Consider the following 16,393-nt stretch of genomic DNA (forward strand, 5'->3'; position numbering starts at 1 on the left):
GAAAAAACAAATGACACTTTTATTCGCTAGAAGGATTTTACATTCCTATACAGACTTTCCATCCTCACTGAACTCGACAAACCTGAAAATTCTGCAGTTGCAACTCTGCTAACGAAAAAATAAATGAAGCACAATACTAAAACAAAAAAATGCAAGGCCTCAGCAAACCTCCAACCAAAAAGAATATTAAGCAACTAACTCACAAACTCACCCAAAAAAAAAAAAATGAAGTAAATTTATCTCCAATTTTGTTCACCAAGTATGGAATGAAGAATCTCGAGCAGAAGCAGCTAAAAATGCACTGATGCCATCCCTTACAGCTTGAGAAACTGGTTTCTTTGCTGTGTAAGACTGAGTCTATGGATCAAGATGTGAAAATGAAGCGATTAACAGCATGTTTGCTTAAGCCTTAAAGAAGATTGAAATTACATTTAACTGCTCACTAAACAAGTCTGGACAACTTATCTTTTCTTACTTTTAATTTACTTTACACACTTGTCTACTTATCAGTAAACTTTTTAAGTTAGCCAAACATGCTATAAATTTGCAAATATAGTGAGAGAAATGACGTACAAATGTTTGAGCATGCTCTCTCTTATCTGTAATCCGTCTGGAGGAACTTGAGAAATAATTAGATGTCCTAAATGCACTCAGAACAGTTTAAGTGACATTTTAAGCTTATTCTGCTTCCATTTGGGCAACTTGTAGAAAGCAGCCTTAGTCATTCCGAATTTCTCCTTGAACTCTTCTGAGGACAAATAAGTCTGTGCAAACAAGATTATTCAAATCTTTGTCAAAACAATTATGAAATGGTCTTCATATGACAATAATTATCCACACACATACCTCTCGCTTGGTCACATCAATTTCGGTGACAGGATCTGTTGACAATGTTATTATCCGTTCATATGGGTATATCGGGAGGCCTTCCTCATCCTCAGCATCACCCTCCTTGACGTCCTCCTGTATAGTCTCTGGCTTAGGTTTGGGTGATTCTTCTGAGTTTCCCCCTAAGTTGGTTTCAGAGTTTGGTTTCGAAACCTTAGGGCTCACTTCACCAATATTAGAAAAAAAGAAAATCATTCAACACACATCCCTAAAAAGGGCTACATAACTGACCGAGAAAAGTGGATAAACCACCGTTAGACACTCAACTTTCACTGGAGTTTCATGTTAGTCACCTAACTTTATTTTGCTTCGAAGTATTTGCTCAATTTTACTTTTTGTTTAGGCAAGTCACTAAATTAGCATCCTTTCACATTTTTAATGGTATGGATGGCGTGGAAGACCTCCATGTAGATGCCATGTTGAACAGCCGTCTTCCAAGCCAGACACTCCGTTAAAAACTAATGAATATTTATTGAGCAACTAAATTAAATGCAAACTAAATTTCAGCGACCACTTTAGAATTCAGTGACTAACATAAAACTTCATCATTGATTGACTACTAGCGTTTTTAATCCATTGAGAAAAAACATGAGAAGCATCACCTTTAGGAGAACGTGGAAGATTGACGTCCCGAGCCAGCGTCTTCTTTTCAAAAGTTGAACTTAATGCTGCTATAGCTGCAGATCTAGAAGCCGAATTAACTGAATCAGGGGTCACAGATTTCGGATAAAGCTTTCTTATCATCGGAGGAGGAGTCGACAGGTTCCTTGCATTGGAATTCTCAAAGGTCGACGCTAGAGCATTGAATGCTGGGGATCTGCCCCTCACACGAACTCTTTCGGGGCTAAAAGACATGCTTCTAGAACGCTGTGATTTTTCTGGTACAGCTGACCTTCCACCATATGATACAGGAGTTCTCCTTTTGGGTTTCTACCGTGTGTCATGCATTTAATAGCAGAGAAAATAAGACAAGTAATGATAAATTGTGCCTTCATAACATCGAAGTTCTTGCTCCAACTTAAGCATGGTGTATACGAAAATATAGATAGCGTTCCCAATTGCCATATATAAACAATACAGTCAAACTGTTTAACTTAGTTGTTAACACTACGTTTTTTGGTAGCAGGGCAAGTTCTCCAGCCTTATTTTGTCACTCCAAATTACTCCAATTAATAGTAAAAAATCAGCACATTTAGTGTTAGTATCAAATACTGAATATGATACGTTAGAATCCAAATGTTAAACCGTAATGAATGAAGAAATTTATAATTTCGGCTAGAAATCGATGTACATGATCACCCATATCTTGGAGTTTTTTCAAGAAGATAATCATTTTGATGCCCAAAATTCTACAAAGACATATTATAACTGACCAGATTATATAATATTCCATAAGGTAACCAACCGTTCTTGTATGATAGAACTATATATTTAACAATTACAGATGGAGAACCTTAGCATAACCAGGATAAGTCAAGTAAAATTCCTTTTAGAAGCACGAGCTTTTCTGTCTCCCTTCCCTTTCTCTCAGGAGCCAATTAAGAAAAAGATGCAAAAGATTGATTGGAGAGAGAAACCAAGGATAAACTGACAAACAGCCTCTAATTTTGGTACCAGCTCCATTGCCATTCTCATTCTATATTTGGATGACAAGTAAACTCTTTTTTTAAAACCCTCAGTTTAGAAAAGAAATCAGTCATCTAGTTCTGGAACTATATCTAGCCATGATTTTGACACCTTACTGTGTGTTTAAATTCATTGATGAAATGTATGCCTTCTACAGGTTAGATGAAAAAATTGACTGAAAGGCTATGTCACAACTTTTCCCTAATAACACGGTCATATGTAACTGTTTTCATATGGCATTCCAACATTACAGATCCTCCCCATCCCACAATTACTTCTTGATCCATAGCTAACAGGGAAGAATATGAGAAAATGAATAGTGGTAAAAGGTGTTAAACTAACAAAAAGAAAAAGAATTCAGTAAAGTTCCAATTAAAATTAATAAATGAATCGCAATAAGAAAATTTGACAACAAAATGTGTAATGTAACATAAAAAGCTTTGCAAATGATATGGTAAAGAATATGACATCAATAGCACTTGCATAATCGTGCCCTAACATTTTTCAGTGAAATTATAATACTCCAACATGTTAGCATATTAAAAGATCTGTTATTATCATACAAAACTAAAAACAAATTGGCAGATATGGCACTTGCCGTTGCGGAACCAAAATGAGAGTGATATCGTAGATATGCAAACTGTGTCTCAATATAAGAGAATATGGAATGAAAGAACGAAGGAAAAGAAACTTACATCCACCATCGATATTCCCCCATGTTTAACAATAGTAAGTTTTCTTTGGAAGGAGTTCCCATGCATCTGCAGAAACATGAAGTATCTTACAAAGCCGAGTTCCCAGAACTTACATCAAACTCAATAGAGAAATCACTTACAGCAGATTTTGTGGAGTCCCAAGAGAAAAACCGAGTAAAAAAGGTTGGCTCACTCCCCTCCATAACAATATATATTGGAGCTTGAAGAGATAATTTTTCAAGAAGGAAATCGCGCTCCAGGAATTTCTGTTGAAATCAATAACAGGTGAAAAGATCTTATGAGCAATTTTTCAACCATCTTAGGCACCAAGAACATACAACCTGAGTAGAATTTCCGGTGGCTACTTCCAACTAGTTCAATTCATCTATAAATTTCTACTCCAGAAAGTGCAGACAAATATTCCCATTCATTTTAGCCAATTAAATTTACATAACTAAATCAAGTTGGAAAATTTTGAAAAGTAACAATCCATGCGATTTTCACAAAATGTAATTGCAAAGTCCACAGGTAGCAGTTCATATTTCCAAAAGAAAAGTAACTTAACACATACTTCTCCAATACTTGAAGCATTCATCTTATCCTTGGATTCAACCTGTTGTCCAACCCATACATAAATATTTGAATGGCAGTCCAGAATGAATATATCTTCAGTCATTAGATCATCCTGGTTGAAATTATATATCTCTGTCACCTGCAATAAATAATCATATTCAACATTGTAGAGGATAATCTAATACGGGGAAAATAAATAAATAAATAAATAAATAAAGGTTGTCATGACAATCCCGAAACATCAAATTCCAAACAATGCATTTTCTCATATCCATATTTTTTATTAGTAATGACAAAAACAAGCATAAATGCAAAGCTGAAAGTCTTTATTAAATTGTATTGCTGTTATTTTTCTAGGGAATAAAAAGATGACATGAAAATGCCCACCTTCAAGTCTCCTGAAGACCAGCGCGGAATTCAGGTACAATAGAATGATACATGAAGGACAAAAAGAGTTAGCATGATCCAAAACAGAAGTGTGAATTTAATAATTAAAATGCAAAATGGATTAAGAAGATATTTCTCCATACCCTTCAAGAAGGTGCAAGAGAATAGATGAGGATCAGTTTCAGCATCTCTTGAAATTTTCTGGCTTGGGTACTCTGATTTTCCGCCTAACAAATCCCAGAACTGCTCGGATTCTGCACCTTCTTTTTGTAGTCTGGATTGCATATTTGGCTGAAAGCACAAATTGAACCAGCACAAGACAAAGGTAAGGCAAAAAAGACTAGATAAAAATATTAAATTTCCCTGTACTTATTGGTTTTGCATTGTTTGATAGTATACTGTAAGATGCACAATTGCCAAAGATTGAAGTATGGTAATATTGGAAGTTCGGATTATCAAAGACAATGCAAATATGGATTTCTACTAGTGGATAATTCTAAATGCTGAAAGCTTTTACTGGGAAACAAAATAAATATCCATAACGATAATAAGACCTTTATAAGATCCAGCTGCCTCTCAACAAGTTCCTGGTCTTCAGGTGTTGTAAGGTTTCCATACCAGGTGAAAACAGAGGAGTCATTATGTAATATGTAACAGTAAGAGGAATTCAAAGACGTCGCCACCTGAATCAAATTGAGTAAAGAATTCATATCCCCGAGGCTGCATAAATAGAGAATTAGAGCAGGGTAAAAAAGATGGAGAACAATATATTCGTGAATTCGTTGGATATTATACAGTGATGAACAGAAGATTTGCAAATGGTAAAAGGGATGAATGCTATCAATCATGTATCATGGTTAAATGACTCGGTTATCTAAAAAGAAAAGTTCCTCACCTTTTTCAATGATTTTGAGGCAAATAGAAGTTGTTCCCATATAGTAAATTCAGAATCATCACTCATCATGTACAGAATAAGCAAAAAGGATTCATTTATAAATATTTAAGATGGTAAATTGTTTTACAAATGTTAAAGCAGGGATGATCTAAGAATTTAGAATATTTTCCACCAAAAAGGAAATGCCTAAATATTTGTCATCACACTAGAAATATATCTTTAAAAAAAAAAATTAGAAAAATTAATTTTGATGCATCAAACTTTTATGGATCAGTGGGGTGAAATTGAAAGACGTTCATGAAAAAAAAAGGATGTTCTCAATATCATGCTAACTGAATGAGGTGGGGCAATGAGATAAATGCCCCTTCTCCCCCATGTTCAATGCATAAATCTAATTAAAGTTGTTGGCAAGGAAATAGATTTTGTAATACACTGGGAAATTGTATCGTTTGCAAAATTGCATAACTTGAATCATAAATATATTCTGTGAATTTAATTGAAGTCGTTTGGCATGGCCATGAACTTCGTCATACATGGACAAATTATGTCATCTGCAATTTGCATAGACCTTAATCGAAAACACATCTGGCCAAAAGAAGGTTATACCAGAACCTACCAACCTAAAACAACACTACTTGTATGTCAGGCATTATAAGTACCAGAGTCTTGAAGATATAAATCTAAAGACATTGAATCAAATCAGAGAAAAAAAATTATTGGCTTCATTTAACACTTCTAAACAAGGTACAAAGGCTTTAAAACCACGAATTATTCCAGATGGTTTTCAAAGGATTTGAGATGCTAATAAATTATAAACCATGAATAGAGATTTATACTGAAATGTCTATGGACTATATTCTATTTGGAAGAAATGACGTGCTTGGTTAAGAAAAAAGTATGTGAATTTTACCTTAATATAATAGTCATCTGAGTGTAAAGTAAATGTGTTGAACTTTATAGACTCCCAAAATTGATAGTTTGAATCATTAAGAAGTTTCTATCAACATATCCAAAAAAAATAAAAATATGAATAATAGCTTTTTCTATAATAATTGCTAGAATGTGCTTGGAATACACTTTTAAGGTCTTAGAAGTGTATTAACAAAAGTTGTTGACATTTGCTGAATCTTGCTAGATGGGATTCCAAAGAAGTCCACTTTAGACTTTAGCATCTGAGCTGATTTCTGGCAAGACATATGAGCTAGATTTGCTGAATCTGGATCCTCTATTGAATTTCATTGTCCCAGAGTTTTGAATTCCTGCCTTTTTCCAGTCTACAAGGTCTTTAGTTTACTTGCATGGCCTGGTTGCGGCCAACCAACTCGTGTCTTTGTTGGGCAAGACCTTCCCAGTTTGGGGGTAACACTGTTATTAACAACTGAAATCTCTTCACTAAATTATCCACTCTTCTTTTACAGGATTAATACTCCACTATTGAGCTTGAATGTCGTGGTTTTATAGTGCAACAAATTCTATACTTCCACCAAATTCATATCATATCTCAGGGCCATCCCCATATATTTAGTGGGTGATATGCCCATCCTACAACAAGAAGTAGCTGCCAGAATTTCATGATTCGTCCTTCCTTAAACAAGACACTTTCCTTCTGGTCAAGCCTAAAATCCCAATAAAACAGCACAGAGCAAAGACCCTAAAGCTGCATTGCATTAGCATCACAAAGGATATGGTGTTGTGTGTAAAAGGCAGCGCCTGTTACTGATGATGCTTTCAGATATTAAGCTAGCCTGGTACTTACTCTTACTCCTACTCCTCCAACAAAGAGATTCTGCATGAATCTTCTAAGAACCTCTATGATAAGAATTAATAGAAAAGAAAACTGGGTTCATTATTGGTGATCCTCTGGAGCCTGGATTTTCCAAAAAGAGAAGTTGTTTCACCAATGATTATGACAGTTTAACAAATGATATAAAAAAATTCTACTTTATCCAATTAGCCCAAAACCCGACAACTCCATCATGTGCACTATTGTTTAAAATTTTCTCGACAAGGCACCCAAAGTGAACTAATGTCATTCTCATCATGCCTCAAAACATCAATTCTCCCATAGCAGACACTATTTTCAGACTCCATAAAATAGCCAGATATTATGAATTAATTCCCTAGAAGAAGAATGTATCATCCATCAAATTGAAGAAGGTAAAACAACCTTACATCAGACTACCATGAATCCATGTTTGCATCTTCTAATGGAAATACTACTAGATACTAATGGTTTTTCAGAATTGTGGAGCTTACCAGTAAGACAAAAAGAATAGGAACATAGTGAATCTCACCAGATTTGCAAGATTACATGTAGACATGTTTGAGGCCCAGAACCAACTACCAGCCATATAAGAGGGAGATGAAATAATTGGACACAACACTTACAGGTTCGACTTGAATTGCTTGCATATTATCAGGTCCAGTACCCTGTACTCGAAATAATGCAAGCCCATCCTCTGTGTACGTGTCATCTAGAAGTTCTTTCTCTGCTATGTAATTCTTGTATCCTTTACTAAGGCCACCCTGGAGACGTATGGAGAAATTTGGCATTAACAGCCAGTAATACAAACAAGAGATATATGCATGATAGGTTAGAGAGTTAATGAATTCTGTGGAATCTGTTCTAAGTAGTTGAAGTCCTTCCAAACCTTAAGGACAATAAGGCTCTGAAAGATGGCAAAGAACTGGATCGGTTCATTTCCTTCATATATGCGAGCCTAGAGATCCATAATAATTAAACCGTCAATTAGAATCCAAATATAGAATTTGATGATCAAACTAAATTACAATAAGATATCGAGGTAGGTTGACATGCCTGAGCAGGTAAGAATTTCAGTGACCCAACCATCTCGTTTGCCTCTGAAGTTGCCGAGATTCTGTCTTCCTGTAAAGCAAGATTTAAACTATTCGTAATGCCATCAATAAATGTGTTGCGAAGATCATTTTTTAGGTTATTGTTTGTAATCAGAGCATCTTAGGAAGAATAGAATATCTACATGATCCAATTCTCCTGTGATTTGTTGATTCACATCGATAAAACCAGCTGTGTGCCACATACATGGCACGAATCCCGAGGTACTTTTTTTTTCACAACAGGGCAATGAAGGACAAATAAGGAAAGTTATATGCAATAAAGAAACAACTGATTGTAACCCTTTAAATATTGGAAATGATATTTTATATCTTGTGTAATGCAACTAGGCTTTACAATTGTAAGTCTAGAATTGGCCAGCTTAGTTTGTTCAATAAATTCACAAGAAGTTTCCATTGCTGGGGATAACTACAACAATGGTTTTATTAGAATAACTTCAATACAGACGAATTAGGAAGGTAGACAGGGAAGATCCCACATCCCAAAGGCTTGCAGATACTCACACATGGATGCAGTTTATGTAGTCTTCATTTACTTCTATATTTCTCTTTGTCTTGCTTTTTTTCTTTTATATAGGAGAGGTAAAAGAGATATACAAGGGAAATAATGCTTAAGGTGGAAAGACTGGAAATAGAGAACAACTGAAAAACTGGAACAACATAAGAACTTCACCTCAATACTTTGCTTTCCAAACCATGTCCCAATTAAATGTTCCTCTCTTTCTTCTCCGGGATAAGAATAGTGAAATATATAACAATCTCCACTATACAACTTTGACTGATCCAAAGCTGAGAGAAGAGTCTTCGTTTGGCCATTCACTCTCCAAACCTGAAATTGCAACCACAATTGAATTACCAATTAAGAAAGAATCCTGAGATTCATAAGTCAAGGGACCAAGTTCAAAAATAACGTAAACGACAAATTATTAAACAGAAAATTTAGCCAGACAATTTCCTTGCTGAAGAGAAGCATATTGATTCAAAAAGTGATTCAGACATGTCTAAATACCATTCAACAGATCTGTACTCCAGCACAAAAGCGCGAGACATCAAAATTCCTTCTAGAAGTTTGTTAAACATTTGATGAAGCAATTGTAACAACCCCAAGTTAAAGGTTTGCGTTGCGAACTTATCATCATTTAGGCACACTCCCCTTACACGCCAGATTCAAGGGTGAATTCTTCACTATGTACTTATAACAATCGGTATCAGGATAGCCCGCTGCATATGGAGCACTGGAGAAGACTACTTCCTATAGAAGACTATTTTCTTGAAGTCCCTCAGCTAAATACTAGCTATCAAAGGCTTCAGTTCTGAAATGAGGTGTGGATTGTAATTACTTATGATTGCATTGCTAAGTTAAAGTTAGGCTTGAGAGCTATAATTACTTGATCATCCTCCCCTTACTAGCCAGTTTTAAAGAAGAGTTGTACCCAAACTCTTCTCGTACTGTACCGCCTATGCTTTACATTCCACTTTCATCTCAAATACTTTCTAAAACACCCTGTTTACCTCATTAATTCCTTCCTACATTATTTTTAAGTTTTGTGGACATTTTTTTAGAATTGTACCAACTCACAAATGCATTATCTCACTCTTTGTATTGTATTATGCAGCCTTACTCGGAGAATACATCTGTTGCTAGGTAAAGACTCCTGAACATGTAACTTTAGGTACATCTAAGTACAATTGCTTAAAAGGGTGGAGCAAATTATACACAGGATAGATAGCTTTCTGTAAATGGTATGACGAGCGCCATTAATTACCTTCTTTTTTTTTTCTTTTTACTTTGCAATTTATAGTCAACTTTTGCTATCTACTCCTAAAGAATTGTATGTGATGCTTCACCATGCTTTTCTTATTAATATATATGTCGTAATACAGCTAAGACTGAGTGAGAAATCATAAAGAAGCTATTTTCTCTAAAACACGATATTCAGCACTTTATTCATTTCTGGATTGGTAGCAGATGTGCCCCCCCCCACCTGTAAATTGCCTGTGCAATCTATATGTGGCTGAGGTTCCTCCTTGGGAGATTCTGCTTTCAGAAGACCCTTCACATTAACCCCTTGCCGCTTTAGAAGTGCTGGAGCATCAAGTGAAATAAAATGATAAGAATTCATACGGCTGAGAAGAGAAAGCCCCGGATAATTGTCAAGACACGGAAAAAAATAATAATAATAAAAAATAAAATAAAATATTGCATATGAGTTGAATTTTAAAGTGAGCAACACTGATCAGCCATATGAATTACTAACCAGAAACCTTTCCTCTACCATCCTCCGATACTGTCACATTTGTTGACTGTGGCCAATTGTCGAACTTTGATCGGAACATCACTGTCTCAAACCCCTCAATTACTCGGATTACATGACATTTGAGTTTATCAAGGCTGTGTAGTAATTCCTATATAGTGAAGGAGAGTGTAAAACAGTAGAGAAGAATATGGATGGAAAAAGCAAGATTGAAAACCTCAAGCAACCAAAGCAACTAGAATTACATCAACGCTGACACTGGCAGCTCTCCTTTCCTCGAGAGAAGTATTTCTCCCCATCCAAACAAAGACTTTTGTCCCGCAGTCAAGCACATAGCATCTATTTGTGTCTAGCAACTCCCTTGTCAAAGATTCAGCTTCAATTGTTTCTACCTGTCCCTTCTCAACACTAGAAAAGAAAACACGGCTTGTCAAAACTAAGATGTAATAATTTTATGGTTCCTCATTGCAGAACAATTATTAACACAGAAATTATTTTGCATATCATGTATATAAATCAGGAAATTTCCTCCAACTCTTTCATGAGGATAATGGAATAGCAGTGAAGATGTATATGCACTGTGTATTAATGGGTGCAGCAAATATCTATTCAACCAATCCAAGAAAGAGTAGAAATGTTATAATTATGTATTCTTCTGGAACATCTGAGCTGAGACCAACATTCAAAGAGAATAAAGAAAAGGGGATTAATTATCATCAACATTTTTAGCTTGTCGTATTACAGATCCCATAAATATCTTTTTCTGCACATGACGTCAAGAAAAAACTATTGAATAGTATATAAACATCTTATATCTCAATTTGAGCCTTTGAATGCAATAAAGCACGTAATTCATATGTATAATGAGCACGAGTTCTATGTAAGGAAGAGACCTGAGAAAGCAACTTGAATGGCAGACATTAAAGGTGTGTTTGAGCCCCATTCTTTTTGAATAATGTATTTTGGAATAGTAGATTGATGGAAATTTTGTGGGTAAAAAAAAAAGGAAAAACTTATGGTTTGTGTATAATATTATTTTAATAAAAAATATGTGGTTGAAAAGAAGAGAGAGAAAAATGTATTTTAGGAAAAATGGGAATCAAACACCCCCTAATTACCAGAAAAGCTTCGTAGGAACATCATCAGTGCTCCTAGGCTCATCAGTTGTTTTCCTTGGAAGTGGAGCAAAACCACCAAACATTCCCCAAAACTCACCAGTGTCAGCATCAGCCATCAATTTTCCATCCTCTGCAGTAGAAAAAAAGAAGCTATAATGCAATGGCTATTTAAGAATTAACATCTAAACATTCAATTAGCAGTATGCTTACCAATGGCTGCTACTTCACATTTTCCATCATGATATGTATCTTTAATGTACTGGACAACTTCGAGTGCTTTAGCTCTCTCTTGTATACATGAGCTGGAGCCGTTGAACTGAAAAATCTTAGACTTGGTATCGAGAATAAAGATGTCATCATGATTGAGTGAAGATCGAGCAAAAGGCACCTGTACAAGATATAAGCTGTCAGTAAAAATATTTTTATAAGTAACCATCACCAGGAAGAGTGAGAAGAACATAAAACTTGCCTCTTTCACATGAACGACATGCTTTCCTTTGCATACATACAAGCGGGTTTTATGCTCTTCGGCCTCCACATGTTCAAAGCCTGAAGCAACTCCTCCTTCTTGAGGTATTATACATGGCTTAAAATAGGAAAGGAACTTCTCTGTTTCATGCCCTTGTACTTCACGGTATTGAACAGCTCGACCCCCAAGAGCTGCATCTAATTCAATAGTCTTGATGGCTGCAGTGCCAGCTTCATCCTATATAGAGAAGCATTTCGAAATCAAGTAATAATGTGTTCAATTCCTAAATTGATAAAATGTGGTGTGTGTGTGTGTGTGTGGGGGGGGGGGGGGGGGGTAGTATCTTTTCCAAGCCAATAATGAATATCATGATGCAGGGCACCATTTTGCAGGGCAGTGGTCTGAAGAAAGAATAATAATTTCACTGAAATAAATAGGTCCAGGATTTCACAGCAAATAAAAGGAGACTGAGTCTTCAATGAATTCAAAATAACATGCAACAAATAAAACGTCCTTTGGTTAATGTTCAACAATGCTAAAAACAACGGACTGAGCACTGGCCAGAAAATTTGTGCCCAAATATTTTATGTTTTGACTTGCTTAAACAGAGGCAGAATTGGGAGCCACATTATTGAACTGTATAGAGTGATTAAAAATATGGTCTCAAGTCTCACTTCCGTTGAGATAGTTCTCTCATGCCTAGTTTCTCCTCTAACAACTAATTACATATGCCTGGGGACTGACCAGATTTCACTCGAGTCAAATATAATGAGGAATTTTTTTCCCCTTTTAATTTTGTTCAGGTAATAAACGAATTCTGAACCTTATTTTATGAAATTTAGGTGATCCAAAATACAAATATAAACAATGGAACACGGAAAACTTTGAAATTGGCTACTATACAGTGGACAACTTCACATGTGATTTGCGTACATAATTCATCCCCCTTCCACATAAGCAAGCTCTTATGTCTCCTTGGGTCAATATGCTAGGATAGCTGCTATCTGATTGGGGCAAAATTGTTCCCCAAGAAACTTCTGATGCAATGTATCATCATGGTTAGGATAAAAAGTCCAACATGATGCTTCACACACCGAACCACAGCTTTTAGTGCCTTCTGGATTAGCAGGACGGAGAACAATTTGATAATTGCTTAAATGTAAATTACTACAAGCATAGTTTTTCATTCTCTGGAGCCACAGAATACATTTATTCAGCATTGCAACAACAACAAACTAAGTCTTATTCACATAAACTTGCAGTTGGCTGCATTAATTCCATTTTGCCACTGCAGCTGAAAATTATTAAGACGACAAAAAGCAAATTTGACGAGAAGCAATACAGACAGAGATCCAGAATGAAATGTGGGTGCAATTATAAATTCTGAATAAGAAATGAAGTAGCTTATAATATTAGGGCCTGAAAATTACAACAGTAAAAAGCAAAAACATATAAAATAATAATTTTTGAAGTGAAGCAACACAAACCAAGAAATGCAGGATGACAAAATGGGACATGTTACTTGAACTCCAAAATTAACTTTTACATTTCTATCTTGGTCACTACAACGAAGTACAAAGGCTAATTGGAAGAATGCAAAAGGTCACTGTGGAAAAATTACCTTGAGCATCACATAGGAATCGCCTGTAAAAAATTTGCCATGTGAAGACTTTGGGACTGGGACTGGTTTGAAATTTTCAATTCGCCATATCTCAATGCCACTATGCAAAGTCAAGGAGCATAAAGAATTAACTTCTTTAAGAATATATACAGATACATGAAATTGGCAAATGTGACTGCAGTAATAATAGTAACACCTGCAGTAGCTATTGGTTTTGCAATTGGAAATATTCCCCTAATGGGCACTACGTTAAATCTAAAGAAAATTCATAAGGATACGCCTTCTGTCCGGCCCCATGGAAAGCTGGATCCAAATCTCTCATTGAGACAGACATACTGTTTGCCGACTTCTTCAAAGTTGCCTATATTCAACTTTTACCTGAAACAAGACTGCAAAAATCTACAATTCTCATTACACGAGCACAAAACAACAGAAAACAAGAAAAAAGACAATCATAGGGAAGGAGCATATAAGAAACAAAAGAGGTCAAGCATCAAACAGATTGTAGGCAATATATTGTCTCCTAAACTAACATCTGATGTCACTCAAAGAGTGGTGAACTAATAAACTGAGAAGCCTGAGTAAAACACAAATATAAACAAGAACAAAGAAGGAATTGAAAACAGAAACAGGAATAATAGTGAGGCTTGTAGTTCAGTAAGATATCATGCTGATCTAGTGTGAATTGCCAGCGATAAGAACAAGTTCAATATTAAAGATAGTTACACAAATACCCTTTAATCTTTACAGAGATTACAGATGCTCCTGAGGTCTGTTTTGAATAGAAGATTCCCTCTTTATTGTTGTTAAGGCATTTACCATAAAAAATGTTTAAGTCGTTGAAGAAAAAAATAATATTAAAAAAAAAATCTTCAAAATCATTATAGGAAGAACCAGTTGTACAAAACTTCTGAAAGAACACTGTCTGAGCCCATTTCGTTTGTAAGAACTAAATAAACTGCAACTTATACATCTTCCTTCAAATACACTCTCCATGCTTCAAGTATTGTCGCGTATGACTCTCTTCACAATGCATTACCCTCTCCATGTAATGTTCTCAATCTATCAAGATTTTAGCTTCCTTCATCATGCTTTCATATCAATTTGGATGGAACATTATGCCACGCTTGGTTCTATCAAAACATGCTAATCATGTGCTTGATATAGTGTCCCACTGCTTGGAAAGTGTAATAAACTGGTACAATCTCACTTTGGGGCCGAGTGAGCCATCTAAAATCACAAATTTCTTATAGTAATCCTAACTCAACTTCAATACCTTTGCATTTAATGCAAATAAACTAGATACAAGAAAATCACATTTCACCTCTTGCAAGAAACAATTTCTTCCACCTCCCTCAAGACAGGGACAGGGAGTAGGTCAGGAGAAAAATCAGATGATAGAGTTGTAAATCAACTGACATAAAGCAAAATTCTATTCATCATGATTTCTTCAATTGCAGAAGCCATTCTAACAATCTATGAATATGCAGGAATTCTGTCAAAGGGGATTCTATGCCATCAAGACAGCCTGGTATTCCATGTCAAAGCAAAGAAAAGGAGACAAAAGCATTTACACCACCCCTGAAATAGCAACCTTCACACCAAACAAGACCTCCCTTGTCCCTTTCCTTTTTCTATTCAGCCTCCTCTGCTTTGTTCCAATAGAGTCTAAGGCAAAGTGGTTCGTATGCCTACTTTACCTACTTGACAAAGGTGAAGGCCCTCAAAACAAGCTGGCACGTTAGCCATTCCATTTTATTGATATTGGCCAAACTTTCGTATAGAAAGAAACATACAGGTTTCGGGTTTAGATAGAAATGGAATCCCTGAAAACAGGGGCTGGGGTATTAAACTTGTTTTCTTTCGAAGAGGGTGCCCATTGGCTCCAAAATTATGCCTCCTCTGCAATCTAATTGATCGGCCAATTCACTCGGCTCACAAATTTCTGTTATTCCTTTCATTCAATTCAGTGATCTTGAAATTCTAAATCCCAAATTAGAAAAGAATGGATTCCCCGGTCCCCAGATGCAAGAATTACAATAGTGCATACGAATTACAGAGTTATAATATTGAAAGCAACATACATTCAAATTAAATTAATTCTTCCCAGAACATAGGAATCCATTCCCCTTAAACATACATAACATCGCACACACCCCAACCCAAATATCCATCACAAAACATTAGAATTACAAAGCAAATGGAGAAAAAACAGAAATAGAGAGAAAGGTGGTGGATTTTTAGTACGCGAAATACCTTTCTCGATGAAATTGATTGGGAACCAAAACTCAACTGGATTCAATATAATCACGAAACTATCTAATTTTAAAAATTGTTTCCAAAATAATAATAATAATAATAATAATAATAATAAATTAAAAAGGTGGGTTCTGAAGAAGGGAGGAAAAAACGGAAAATTTTGATTCAGTGAGAATTATGTTTTCTTATATGTGAGTGAGCGAGTGAGAGAGAGGGAAAGAAGGGGAGGAAAGTATGTGGGGGGTGGAGGGAATGATGGTGAGATGCCTGCCAGGCGTGCCTATCACTAACAGCAGCTAGAAAAGGCACTCTTCCTTGACAGAGTAATCACATATGAACTGTAAAGATTCAAATCAACAAACAAAAATTAATTGAATAGGTTTTTTTTTTTTTTGACAGAATATTAATGAATAAATGATTAATTAATATCTGCTTAATTAAATTACTAATTTACCGTCAGCTTTTAGGGATAAAGGGAAAATTAAAAATGGAAAGTTCTAGAATTGATACGCTTTTTTCCGGGAAAAATAATTGAAAATTTGGATAAAATATGAATTTCTAGTGAGTAATTAACATCTGCTTGATTTATCTAGTAATTTACTGTCAGATTTCCGGATTAAAATCTTTAAATAAAATAAAACACGGGTAAAAATTGAAAAAATAAAAATGCATAGTTCTTGAAGCTTTGGCAAATACTTGATGTGCAAGCTAGACTCTCTACATCTACGAATCA

At 35.4% G+C, this 16,393-nt stretch overlaps 1 protein-coding gene across 1 annotated transcript; it reads right to left on the bottom strand.

The window, feature by feature from the left end:
• Position 1: 1 nt before the first annotated feature.
• On the bottom strand, positions 2–15,974 carry LOC111379514 (villin-4-like). The gene is made up of 24 exons (XM_023002902.1): positions 15,658–15,974; positions 13,680–13,790; positions 13,402–13,501; positions 12,115–12,181; positions 11,781–12,019; positions 11,522–11,699; positions 11,312–11,441; positions 10,439–10,601; positions 10,197–10,344; positions 9,924–10,024; positions 8,612–8,767; positions 7,883–7,951; positions 7,716–7,784; positions 7,453–7,590; positions 4,724–4,852; positions 4,313–4,460; positions 4,170–4,180; positions 3,781–3,921; positions 3,350–3,475; positions 3,210–3,275; positions 1,491–1,818; positions 847–1,052; positions 574–764; positions 2–357 (listed from the first exon to the last, which is right to left on the bottom strand). The coding sequence occupies exons 2-23, from the start codon at positions 13,733–13,735 to the stop codon at positions 651–653; spliced, it is 2,883 nt and encodes a 960-aa protein (XP_022858670.1). The 5' UTR covers positions 13,736–13,790; positions 15,658–15,974; the 3' UTR covers positions 2–357; positions 574–650.
• Between the last annotated feature and the right edge of the window lie 419 nt (positions 15,975–16,393).

The sequence above is a fragment of the Olea europaea genome, unplaced genomic scaffold (assembly GCF_002742605.1).
Source record: "Olea europaea var. sylvestris unplaced genomic scaffold, O_europaea_v1 scaffold1998, whole genome shotgun sequence".
Lineage (NCBI taxonomy): Eukaryota > Viridiplantae > Streptophyta > Magnoliopsida > Lamiales > Oleaceae > Olea > Olea europaea.

Coding starts and splice junctions, on each gene's coding strand:
- LOC111379514 (XM_023002902.1), bottom strand. CDS start 13,735: ATGTCTGTCTCAATGAGAGATTTGGATCCAGCTTTCCATGGGGCCGGA. Junction 7,952..8,611: donor TTGGAAAGCAAAGTATTGAG/GTGAAGTTCTTA, acceptor CTTGCTTTACAG/GAAGACAGAATCTCGGCAAC. Junction 4,461..4,723: donor GGCAGCTGGATCTTATAAAG/GTCTTATTATCG, acceptor TTGTGCTTTCAG/CCAAATATGCAATCCAGACT.